This window comes from Athalia rosae, chromosome 3, assembly GCF_917208135.1.
Source record: "Athalia rosae chromosome 3, iyAthRosa1.1, whole genome shotgun sequence".
NCBI classification, from domain to species: Eukaryota; Metazoa; Arthropoda; class Insecta; order Hymenoptera; family Athaliidae; genus Athalia; species Athalia rosae.
The window spans coordinates 3,948,665-3,961,177 of NC_064028.1; the positions used below are offsets into that span (position 1 = coordinate 3,948,665).

General features: G+C 35.2%; 1 protein-coding gene across 3 annotated transcripts; it reads left to right on the top strand.

Annotated features, from left to right (window-relative positions):
* Window positions 1-28: 28 nt before the first annotated feature.
* Window positions 29-11,856, top strand: LOC105686316 (inositol hexakisphosphate kinase 1). Of its 3 annotated transcripts, none has more exons than XM_012400993.3 (7): window positions 29-667; window positions 4,354-4,480; window positions 7,713-7,836; window positions 9,499-9,578; window positions 9,725-9,900; window positions 10,068-10,273; window positions 10,426-11,856. In XM_012400993.3, exons 1-7 carry the CDS (start codon window positions 533-535, stop codon window positions 11,192-11,194), a joined length of 1,617 nt encoding a protein of 538 aa, XP_012256416.1. In that variant the 5' UTR covers window positions 29-532; the 3' UTR covers window positions 11,195-11,856. The 3 variants fall into 3 exon arrangements, with proteins under 3 accessions (XP_012256416.1, XP_020708369.1, XP_048507665.1); XM_020852710.2 differs by lacking the exon at window positions 29-667 and adding an exon at window positions 6,747-6,863 and having other exon boundaries at window positions 4,349-4,480; XM_048651708.1 differs by lacking the exons at window positions 29-667; window positions 4,354-4,480 and adding exons at window positions 4,497-6,134; window positions 6,747-6,863.
* Window positions 11,857-12,513: the final 657 nt, after the last annotated feature.

Sequence of the window (12,513 nt, forward strand, 5' to 3'; positions counted from 1 at the left end):
ATCCTTGATGTGATGTGAACGTACTGTGCTGTGGCACTGTGTTAACGTTTAAGTTTCCTTTCGACAAAATCCCCCACTTCGTTTTACAGCTGATGCGATAACTGTGTTACGGATCTGATGATACGGGACAGTTTGTTTGGTGTTCCAAAGATAACGTACGGAAAATATTTAGTTCGCTGGTGTACTTCTAGTGTTTTGAGTCGTGCGGGAGCGTCTGGGATCGCGTGGACGAAGCGAAAATTCGTAGCTAATAGATTTACTTCGCTGACTGAATAGTAGCGTGAATTATTGAATAAATTTCTTGACTTAAGACAGAAAGAGATATAGTAGAAGAGAGAGCGATAAATATTGGGAGGGCAAGGGAGATTGAGAGAGAAACAAAAAGAGATAGATTTTACTGGTTGAAAGAAAGAGAGCGAGAAAACAAACAAAACTAAATATCCAAATTTATTGAACTGAAGTAATTGGAGGTGAACTTAGCAGTTGTGGCGAAGTGGGTGCTTCGTTTTTTACCAAAAGAGTGCACGCGGGGATGGTATACCTGGCGGGTGTTTGGGGCATGGGAGAGACTGAACCAAAGTGCCATAGCACCACTTCCAACTCTGTCTCAACTTCATTTCTACAAGATCACGATGAAGAAGTCGCTTTGCACCCTCTCAACAACCAGGTACGATTTTACGCCATAATATAGCGACCTATTTTAATCATAGCCACCAATTCTCCGAGTTCCATAGAAGAATCTGCGGAGAAACTCTGAATGCGGAAATAATATTTAGAAATACTACGTAGTTCTTTGATAAACAATTCTGAATCAAATCGCGTGTCTTACTACTCAGCGTACTGTCGTCATCGTGTCGTCGTCGTACCATACGAGACGAACAACGTATCGTGGGTGCGTAGATTACGACGATGAGGTCACGTCCTTCCAATTTCCGAATGTTTCGATACCCATCAAACTTGTTTGTAACACCACGTAACAGGCTAAATATTACAACTCCATGATCGCAGTCTTAAAGGGATAGGGATATTCAGTCACCCTTATTTTATCTTTATTCTTATTATGATTATTACTGTTATTGTTATTATCATTATTATTCTCATTCCTTCCTTCTAGCTGCTCTGGCTAATACCCGTGTTTTGACATTTCGCCAGCTGACTCAGAATTATTTAATGTGACTCGTTTTTTGTCCGTTTGTTTGATAGCCTTGAATTCTACTGACTGATTTTTTTCTCCCCCATTTAGTCTAGTATGCCTCTTCGGTATACCATATCATTGCCTAATCTCACATCAGATTTTGCGTAATCTCAGGTGAGACTTTTTTCAATTTCTTACGATTAACATCAATCTGACTATCGTTGTAATATTATCAGCACCCTACGTTGGTCCAGGATGTCAAATGTCTGATTGTGAGTGGGAACTGTCTTTCCTCCAATGAATGTGAATAAAATTTGTATAAAAATGTTTAGTAGCGGCAGATGCTACAGTAACGGTCAGAGACATTGAGGTCAACGATTTTAATTTTTGATTTTACTCTCTCTTCATCACTAAACATCTTGGAAAATCTTCTGGAAATAACTCAGACCTTTGCGTTGTTGGCGTTTATACATTGTCGACAAGACAAAAACATGTTTTCGAGGAATTCAGAAGGGTGGATCGATGCTCCTCCTGCTGCTTCTACTTGAAGTAAAAGTATTCATGTGTAAAAGTCAACTCGATTTACTTTGGACTACCTTTTTTTCTTCCTACTAACCTTGTCCCAATTCTCAATAAGAATTTGGTGTTTAACTCTTCATTCCAATAAATTTTCACGCCAAATAACCAAAGAACTATTCTCTCCTATGGCATACCATGCTAATTAATTGAGACTTGTATTTGACGATACATTTTCATTACATTTTCAAATAAATGGTAGTAAAATTATAGGGCCATAAGAAATTGAGTTACATGGACTATGGTTTGCTGACAAAGAATTGTATATTGTACACCGACGCCTCTGAGAAGTTGTTCTTACATCTTTGTTTGAACAAAGCAGTATATTTTTAGAGTTCTACAACAACAGAATAAACTTCTATCACTTATTTTTAATACTTCATTTTCTTTGATATTTTCCACTGACATTCTTATCATATTTTAATTCATATAGGAAGTTCTTGAATTACTTCACATAACTTTAATCCTTTCTTTAGATATATTGGTGACAGATGACATTAAATGTTACCGGTAGACAGACGTTTGCATTCAGTTGAGATCTATTCAAATGTACTGCATACTATTTGAAATTTGTAGATTTTTACTCAAGAGCACCCACGCAAAAAAAATATATATTCACATATGCCAACAGGTATTACTGATGAGAGATGTGTCAGATTACGGCCCATGAATCTCAGGATCCATTAATTCTGGGTGTCAATTTTTTCCACGAATATTTTACAACATTTTTTTAGCTTTTTCTTTGAGGGAAGCTTCCGTTGGTATTCCACTGACGGAATATACACTGTGCTGTGCAAATGCTTTGTTTAACTTCACAGTACAGTACATGCTCACAGGAATAATTTAATACAGCCAGATAATTGTTGTATCGGAACAAGTTCCAGACTAAATTACTGGTATATTGACTATCATGTTAGTGTTAATGTTTTGAAATAATTCTCAACACAGCCTATGCTATGGCACATGTTTTCAAATATTCCCATTAGAAGTTCTCCTTGACTTGAACATTTAATGAACGAACATCCTACTACATTTTAAAAAGGTAAATAAATGTTGTGTTGCTAGCTACTACTGTGGTAATACCTAAATAAATATTTTAACCAGAGTTCATCACCTTGCTAGTAGAGCAAAATTTATTAACAATACAAAAGTAATGTTATTTTTCATTGGAAATTTATCACATTTATTATTCTATGAAACATGAAAAAATGCTAGTGTTGTCTATAAACACATTCCAAGCTGCTAGATTCAATATATGGAATAGTTATCTACTTGCTTATGTATACAAAACGGCTGATCTTATCAAATTGAATATAAAAGATATGCTGTTTTTTTGAAGCAGAGAGGATTGATGTAGTTAGCAAAATTTATACCTGTAAAATGTTTGATGTTGCTAAGTCACTGATGACAATATTTATCTCACATGTGAGGCAGTAAGAATCGGTTTAGAGCAGATATCATTTAGTATGTCAAAGGTTAATAGCACAAAGTACGTCGATGCGCATAAAACATATGATTAGTTTCTTTGTCGATGTGTTCAGTTAACTGACGCTAGTATTCAGTGGTGGTGATTAGAACTATTTGCAATTCTTTTGCTAAGGTTTTTATTATTTTAAATAATGTTTTCCTTTTATGTGGTTCATAAGTTTGTGTGACTTATGATGTTGCTCAATTGTGCACCTCAAACTTCTATGTCACTACAGTGTCCCTCTTACTTCCTTTTAATTCATCGGTTATGTAGTAATGTACATCAGGTGAAAAAATTATCATTATTCAAAAGCATAGATCAGGGGAACCTCGGGTTCAAAATTTGTTGATGCTGAATCCTGGCCTCCTGCTAGACTAATATAGGTACAATAACATTGCAGGAGAACATCAGACGTTGCACAGTATGGGTTGCGTGTTCAAACTTGACTACTGCTCTTCTACTATCATGGGTATCTATATAAAGATCTGAGGGTAGACCGTCAGATGCACTTGACTATAGCCAGTTCCTGAGCCTAGTATTTATCTCTAAGCCAAGAATAAAAACAATGGATGGTTATAAAATAGGTTATAAATAAATAAGCTAAGAATGACGCATTTTTGATGCACTGGGCATTTCATTTAATTGGTTCTCTTTGATCAGAAATTCTAGACACATCAGGATTCATATTTCCAATTAACCTTTGTGGTATGGAACAAAATTTATGTATCCATTTATTAACATTCTACCCACGCATGAGCGAGATTATTATAGTACATCGAGTAGTATACATACATATACTATTTAGTATTAAGATAACTTGAACAAGGTATAACCAAAAAAGAGTCGTGTTCAGATGAACCAATTTACCACCGAGGGGGACTCACTGGTTCTTCACTTTTTTACTATTGACATTGAGACTTTATAAATGTTGAGATGTTTACATCAGTCTTGAGATCTGGTTTACTAATTTATGCAATAGCCAATGACATCGGTAGTTTGGTATTATGCTTCATGTGAAAAAACAATTATCGTTAACCTTCATACGAGACAACCGTAGACAGAATCCTTTTCCAAATTTGAAAATGAACATTCATGAACTTGTAAATACATTTGATCACTCCACAAATAACTGCTACTAGATCTCCGTACATTAATTTAAATTTTTTTTTATTAGGTTGGTGGTCACACCAGGCTGCTGCTGCTTAACCAGAATACCATCTGTAAGCCATTGAACTATCGAGAGCTCGACTTCTACCAAAACATTCCACAAGATATACAAATGTTTGTCCCCAAATTTAAAGGTAAGCTAATGTTTGGTACTTAGGAATGGCTTGTATCTGATAAGATAATTATTATTAACCAGGTATACGTATGTTAAGCGTTCTTATCTAATTAGACTTGAGTCCCTAAAACTCCGAAAAACAGACTTACAATCTGCCTATGTTCAGAATATTCTCGCTAAGTTAACTTAGTAGAGTGTTTATGGCCATAAGTTTATCCCTCATTATTGCTAATACATTCTCCTGGCAAGGTTTTAGAAGGTTTCTCTGCTATAGTGCGCGTATGGTAGAAGAAATATTTAAAACCTAGTCAAGTGTACACACACCTCCTCAGATAAAAAGTGATTAGTTACCCTAATTTTTATTGTTGTATTTATGAAGATAATAGATTTTATGGTTGTTACGCAATAGGCTGGATTATCTTTCAAGTCAAAGTACTCTTACTTCTAACAGTAAGAGTTTGTTGCAGGGAGTCTAGCCAATCTGGTAATACTGGTCAAAGAGTGGAAAATCGAGCAGTGTTCTCCTTAAATCCGGGTATCAAATAGTTTCAATTTATGGCTAATCAATGATATGGAAACTGCCAACTGTAATTTACAAGGTTCGAATTGGAAGATGTATGTTCTACAAAAAAAAGGAGTAAAAACATTGTGGAATGACTGTCCACGCATTCGCCAGAATAATTGTCGACTTCAAATACAAAATGGTTAAAGATAGTCTTTGTATTCCGGAAGGAGATTAATCATCGCATTATTATTTGAACCGTAACCAAATCTGGAATGTTATATCAGATGGCTTGGCTCCTTGGTTACTAATGCTGGCGTGTAGTGTAAATGTATATGTTTTGTATTGGCACAGTGCTGAAGCACTATGTCATATTGAAAAGTAAAGATCAGACATTATAGTGGCTCAGCATTATTCATGTATGAGCCAAACATGTTCAGATACTTGAAGTGGGAGGAGAGGGTTCTAGGTTGTGATTCGCTAAGTCTCGAACTTAGCTTTGTTATCTCTATTTCGGATATCCATGTTTCTCAGAAATTGTTTTTTCCTTTTTTTAATTTCCAATCGGTTATTTTATGCGACGACATTGTTCGAGAAGAGGAATAATTTCTTAGGATACATGAGGGTTTTCTTACACGAATTATGATTTCATTTTATTTGCATCATCACTGGTAGTAATTGACTTATAATAAACAGGTGAATAAAATTTTCTTTAGAATTATGGTTGCTCATAGATAGTAGCTAGCTCGATTTCATTAATGAAAATTTTGTACTTTCGAGTCAGAACATTCCAAAATTATTCGCCTCGTCGCTTACCATCTAATCACTGTGGTTATTGACATCAAGTCAGTTATATCGGTCTTCTAGCTATTCTGTTATAAGACTGTCGTACAACTTGTTTTTTACCATTGACCTGCGTACGCTTTTTGATCATTAAGACTGATACTGAATATCATATTCAAGCAGTTGTGTAATAAGTAATAGATCAATCAGACCGGTATGCTGATTTACGTCCAAGATTGGATAATGCTTATGATATTTTAATCAATCATCTGTACGCAACGTCACAGGTTACATGCGACAAATGACTCACTAGCGACTGCCATTAAGCATCGTGTATTGCATCGTGTGTCAAAAGAAATAGTTGTATCGCTCAATAGTAAGAAATTGGGTAAGTACTGATAATTATACTTTTTGCGATTTTCTCACCCCCTTTATCGTAGGTAAAGACTCAAAAATATTGTATTACTTGCTTCAGAATATAGTAGTTGTACAAAACCAATGTTTTGTGTGTTATCTAAACAAGATTGCTACTAGATAATTGTAGCAAACAATACAATATTATTCATCCATGTGTTTATACCTACGCAACATATTCAAGATGTAGTTCGCCATTTGTTACAGATTAAGTTATGCGTTAGTTACTAGGCAATCATAACAATTTTTGAATTTGATTCTTCTCAACAGATTGTAAATTCAAGTCAAAGATATATCCAATAATGGAAATTCCTGGTGTTCAACTGCCAAAAGAAAAGTTCAAATGTTGAGTACAAATAACAGTCAACAACATTTGTGAAGCATTGGCATTCCAATCAAATGGGATATCTAAATTAAATTATCAATAATTTTGAAATGCATCCTCAATTATACTCATTGTTTTGAAGGGGATTTAAACCGATGCGCAGTATTCAAATCTATGGCTTAAACGTTAATGCGGGAATAAAAGAATGCATCAAATCCGCTATGTTTGATGATTGTCTAGCAAAAAACCTTTTCTTTTAAGTCTCCCCAGAGCCAATAGTCACAAGGATTCGTGTCTGGGAATCGAGGCTTGGCCTGCTCGCAGACTCACTAGTGCCCTGAACACATTCCATTTGCTTCTCCTTGGCCAATGCTCGGGGTTTGTATTTTGTTGCTGATCACCAATTACAATATAATTCACCGAATGTGAGATTAGACTGACTGTGACAAGCTCTATCATCTGTTCTGATTGAACCCCATTACACATGTTGATGATGTATATCAGTACATGACACACTCGTATGATACACAAGTGTGTGCATTGATATACATACAAAACAAAGTATATCTTGATACTATTGTATATATATATATTACAGTCAAAGTAATATGTCTTGATGTTGTGAACTATTACTAGTCATGGGAGAATCATTGTTTTTGATGGGTCGATGAAAACCAAATGCATTCTTTCATTTTTCCCGTTCATCCTGTTCGTTTTATTCAGATGTTGGCAATCTGTGACAAAGGACTTTCATACTTTCTCTTTTAGGTGAAATTGATATTATCAGACTACATTTTGTATGTATACTCGTTGATACGGTGAAACTTTCTACTATGGAGTGTAATTTTTGAGAATTTATGTTACAGAAAGTGTGGCGTGTTGTAAAAGCAACAGTTTGCCCCGTGTTTACTGTTAGTTTTAAGTTAACTCAACTGATTACAGAATATAGGAAACTTCATACGTAGGTATTTTTGTACTTTTAGTAGTTTCATAACAAACTTATTTGATTCTGATTTTATTTCTACAGAATGATTAGTAACTCTGCATAGAAATACATTTTACGTTTTGACTGTAATATACATGGTAAAAATTGTCGAACGTGGTGGATACTATAGAATGAGAATTTCATTCTATAGGATACCAGTCTGGATAGCGTCTATCAGCTAAAATCAACCTAAACGATAATCACTGAAGACCCTTTCATTAATCTCATGGCTGATGTTTCAGGTGTGATGCAGGCTTCCAGTAGCGGTGAGGTTACACTAGACAAACGTTACAGTCCCAGCTTCAGAGATCAAGACACCCGCCAAGGAAAAAGTTCAACAAAACGCAAACGTGATGATGTTTTGAGGTAACTTTTCATTTCTTATTTGATTACGGTAGGCTTTAATTGTGAGTTTTCCAAACTTGCATCGCCATATTTATCAAGACATTGTACAAACATAATAGATGTAAGTTTAAAAAGATGAAAAGGCATCTGAATTGCTTTTTTACTTCTATAGTTGTTATGTGTAGAGTTAAGACAAAGAATATGTACCGCTACAATATAATGTGGCGAACTTCATACAGCACATATTTATAAATCTGAAAATCCATTTTGGTTCTCTCATTGAAAATTTACGTCATTCAAATCCGCAATGTTTGATAATTGTGTCCATTTTCTTTTACATTCATCTGTGTGAATAAGTGCTGTGAGATTGTGTTTATCTCTAAGTTGTGTCTATTATTTTTTGTTGATATTGTTTAATTGACTATTGTAATCCTAGTTTTATCATTTGGTTGTAATCATTATAACAAGATAATTTATATGTACCATACGTATATGTTTATGCTGTCTAGTGTCATCCAAATAAATATGTTTGCTTAGTATTTTTTTGGATGAACATGATTATTGCATAAGTCATATAAAATGAATAAGGCTTCCTGAGTCTAAGACCAAGTAAAGTAGTTTCATCTTAATTCCATGATATCTAGTGAACTCATCCTTACCAAAAACTCGAACTGCATAATTTAAAAATAAAAATAATTGTTTATAGCAAAATTAGGGACTTTCTCACATGATATTCTAACTTGTTGCCGCTGGTTTGTTTCTTTGTAAATAAACGCATAAGACCTAAATTCCCAAAATTTTTGTATTTACGTAATAATTTAATTTTCACAAGGCCTGTAGTGTATCTAGTCCAATGTATTTATAAAATAAATACATGATCCATTCAACAAAGATCCAAAACATCACGAGCGCTGTCCATCAATTTTTAGTTACATCACAAAAATTAATCCCTCGTTCTTCGTATTTTATTATAACACATTCAAAGTGAACAAAAAAATAAATGCATCTCAGTTATTTGTGATAACGATGAGTAATCGCTCACTGCGGTATGTAAAAACTAATACAAACTGTACGTATCATATGTATCAGATGTTAATGTGAATACTATTATCATTTGGCAATATATATATCCATACGTACGAACATGTGTAATGTCAATGTCACTCAAGTACTACATTATGCATATATTATTGCTCATAACTTGTGCTGCTTTTTTATGTCTATGCCACCGTCATCATCAGCTCAACCAGCGAGTACCTACCTACTGGTATTTGCCCCGCTATAATTACAAACATTTTGTTAAAAGGAAGAGGTAACCATTCCGGTTCTGTCATTTCGCCAATATCCGTCTGTGTGCTCGATAAGTTCTTCAGGCCAAAATTATCCACGTCAAGTACGAAGCCACCACAGCCAACTTTTATCAATCTATTACTTTTCAGAGTGACATGTATCCGCTATATGTCTGCGACATGCTTCACTTTTACATATATTTGCAAGGGTCATTACAAATTTTACCAAAAGTTCATAAGCCCGTTTATCAGGATCATTATTCTAATTGACTTTTCATTCTGTTTACCTGTTTCATGCGAATATTCATTATACAAATTTTAAACGTAAATTTATTAATACCAAATTTGATTTTCTGATATTACACTACAATAATTTGATTCTTTTTACATTCAGGATGAAAATTCATCGCAACAGCTGCGCAGTGGATGTGCTGAAACCGGAAACCCATCTGGAAAGTGCGCCAAACAAACAATGTATCCTTTGACTTGTTCTACTTGGATGGATTTCTGTTGTTGAAAAATGTTAACAATTCACGTCACGGATCCATCATCTAGCCTGTTTTAAATACACGCATATTTGCTTTTGATAAATATGGATTTATCCTTGACAACTTCAATAGACTTTTTAATGCTGGAGAACATAACGTCCCAGTACACCCACCCATGCATTTTAGATTTAAAAATGGGGACCAGACAGCATGGTGACGATGCTTCAGCTGAAAAACGAAGTAAGCAAATTGCTAAGTGCGCTGCCAGTACTTCTGCTGCATTAGGAGTCCGCCTTTGTGGAATGCAGGTACGATTAACCACCCTCAAATTGACTCATATGATTCAAAGCACCGATTGTATATCCTGCTAATTTTTCTTTGCTTGTTTCCAGCTTAGCTGAGTTTCATTTATTAATTTAAACATGCCCGTTTTAGTATGTGCTTTTAATTTGAATTTTCTCTTGCAATATTTCAGGTATATCAGGCAGATTCTGATCACTATATAAAAAGAGACAAATACTGGGGCCGTGAGCTTAACGAAGAAGGTTTTAAAGCAGCTCTCTACCGTTTTTTCCATAATGGTTTTGGTCAACGAACGTTGGTCATCCAAAGAGTTATCACCCGATTGGAACTCCTGCGTCGTGCAATCGAAAGACAAAGTAGCTTCAGATTTTATTCTTGGTATGTATTATCTTCTACAGATTTATATTTATTTCATACTTTCTGTACACGGATACTACATCATCTGTTTGTGAATGGTTTTTGAAATGCTATTAAATTCTGTAATGCATTAGAATGCACACAATAGTTCTGTTTCATTTAAAAAATTCCAGTTCGCTATTGGTTGTCTACGAGGGATACCAAATCGATGACTTTTCGACGCTAAGACACACCCCCTCTCTTCGAGTACAAGAAGAATCCACCGATTTGAGCTTCATGGAGAACATGGCTCATGCTTCGGACACTTGTTACGACGCAGACACAAGTAACAATTCAAACGACTACAATCTCAGCGCTCACGAAGAGGTAAGTCAAGCGACTTTGCACAGGGGATTTGGTGAGGCAGCTGCAAGAGGGGCAAAAAACACCAGCGGTTTTTATCCAATCAACGAAGAAACTGTGTTTATGGATCCTCCGTCAAATTTGGTGAGCACCGTCGTTCAGAGTTCACAATTTGACGACTGGATGTTGTACAGCAGCAGTAGCGGGGATGAGTTTTGCTGCGGACAACACACTGCCGACAGTTCTGACGATACCAGCTCAGACCTTGACATCGGTACTGGATGTGTTTTAAAACGCAACCGACAACGGCAACATCTTAGATTATACGAAAACACTGAAGATGTTGACCCAGAAGTTGAGTGTTCAAGTGTTCCTAAAAGATCACGAGTAAAGAACGAGCAGAAAAAACAGGCAGAGACCGAAGATTCGATCGTCGATGTACGAATGATCGATTTCGCTCATACGTCGTTTAGCCACAGTGGAAGTTCGGGTGGAAGTTCAAACTCTAATAACACGATCCACCAGGGTCCAGATTGTGGATTTTTAACCGGCCTCGATAGCCTGAAGCGGTTATTATTGGAAATATTACAAGAAGGTTGAAATTTGTGTAACGTTAGATAAGCAGACATTTTAATAGCAACAATAGTTGAACCAAAATGACAAATAACTAGACACTTATGTGGTGAAAATGGTTGATGCATTATATTGCAATTCATATACATGCATTATAAATCAAAAAACTGAGCATAATCGGCGTTGTGTTCGGATGAAGGAGGGGGGGGAAGAGAAATAAACTTGCAGTGAATGTACAAATTGAGTTCACCTTGAATTTCTCTGACAACCGTGTGTAGAATTTAAGATATACATGAACTAGACCGGTCGATATAACAAATATTATGTATATATTCATTCTAATATAGATGTAATTTTTAAATTTCGATCAAATAACAAAACTTAAGACATTCGTTAAGAGATAGTGATTTATCGGTATTGGTAAGACAAATATAGTATTCTGTCCGTACGGACATATTATGCAAATTAACGCAGTGCTTTGTTCCGGAAGATGGTGGCCACTAGATGATATTATTTCATTTTTTGTTTCGTAATATTAATTGATATTTAGATGAATTTAATTGACGATGATTGTGTAAATAATGTAAAAATAATATTGCACCGAAGAAAGTATATGTCTAGTTGCACCACAAATATATCCACTATCTTGGTCGATGTATTAGAATCAAATAAAGCTGCGTCTAATTTTTCATCTGATTTTTATGCCTTTCAGAAACCCTTTTTCTGTGTAAGGTTTGAGTTTAGTTACAATGCTCATTCACCGTACATGACATCGATACTATCAATGAAAAAAGTGCCCCTCGGCTAGAAAGACGGAAATAGATTCGAATTTCCAGTGACTAAACTCAAACTCAATTTTCGTATCAGTTCAATCAAATCGACTTTAGAATAAAGGCTTATCCACTTGTGATATTTATATCGCTGATAAAATTTTGGGTTTCCCATTTTATTCTGCCAGAGACAACAGCAATTCAATATTTACGCGATAACACAAACAATCGGAATCTTACCGACATCTACGTACGTACTTACATTCGGGATACTAAATGCAAATATATTTTTATCAGCGTGCAGATATTTTTGTCTGAATTCGTGGTAACACCGTTTGAACTGATAACGATTAGATCTGATCTGCCAGAACACTTAACGTCACATTATCTGTATCAGATATTTGATATAGTCAATAGTTATCTTAGGACTGGATTCAAACTAACGCTCTTTGATCACTTTGAAATCCCGACTTAGAAAATTCGTGAGTCAGTATTTGACGAATGGAAATTTGCGCTTCGAAAAGAATTTTCAACAGATTTCACTTGCAACTCGTCGAGTTGTAAGAACGTTGAGAA

Coding starts and splice junctions, on each gene's coding strand:
- LOC105686316 (XM_012400993.3), top strand. CDS start 533: ATGGTATACCTGGCGGGTGTTTGGGGCATGGGAGAGACTGAACCAAAG. Junction 9,579..9,724: donor AAGTGCGCCAAACAAACAAT/GTATCCTTTGAC, acceptor CAACTTCAATAG/ACTTTTTAATGCTGGAGAAC. Junction 9,901..10,067: donor TCCGCCTTTGTGGAATGCAG/GTACGATTAACC, acceptor GCAATATTTCAG/GTATATCAGGCAGATTCTGA.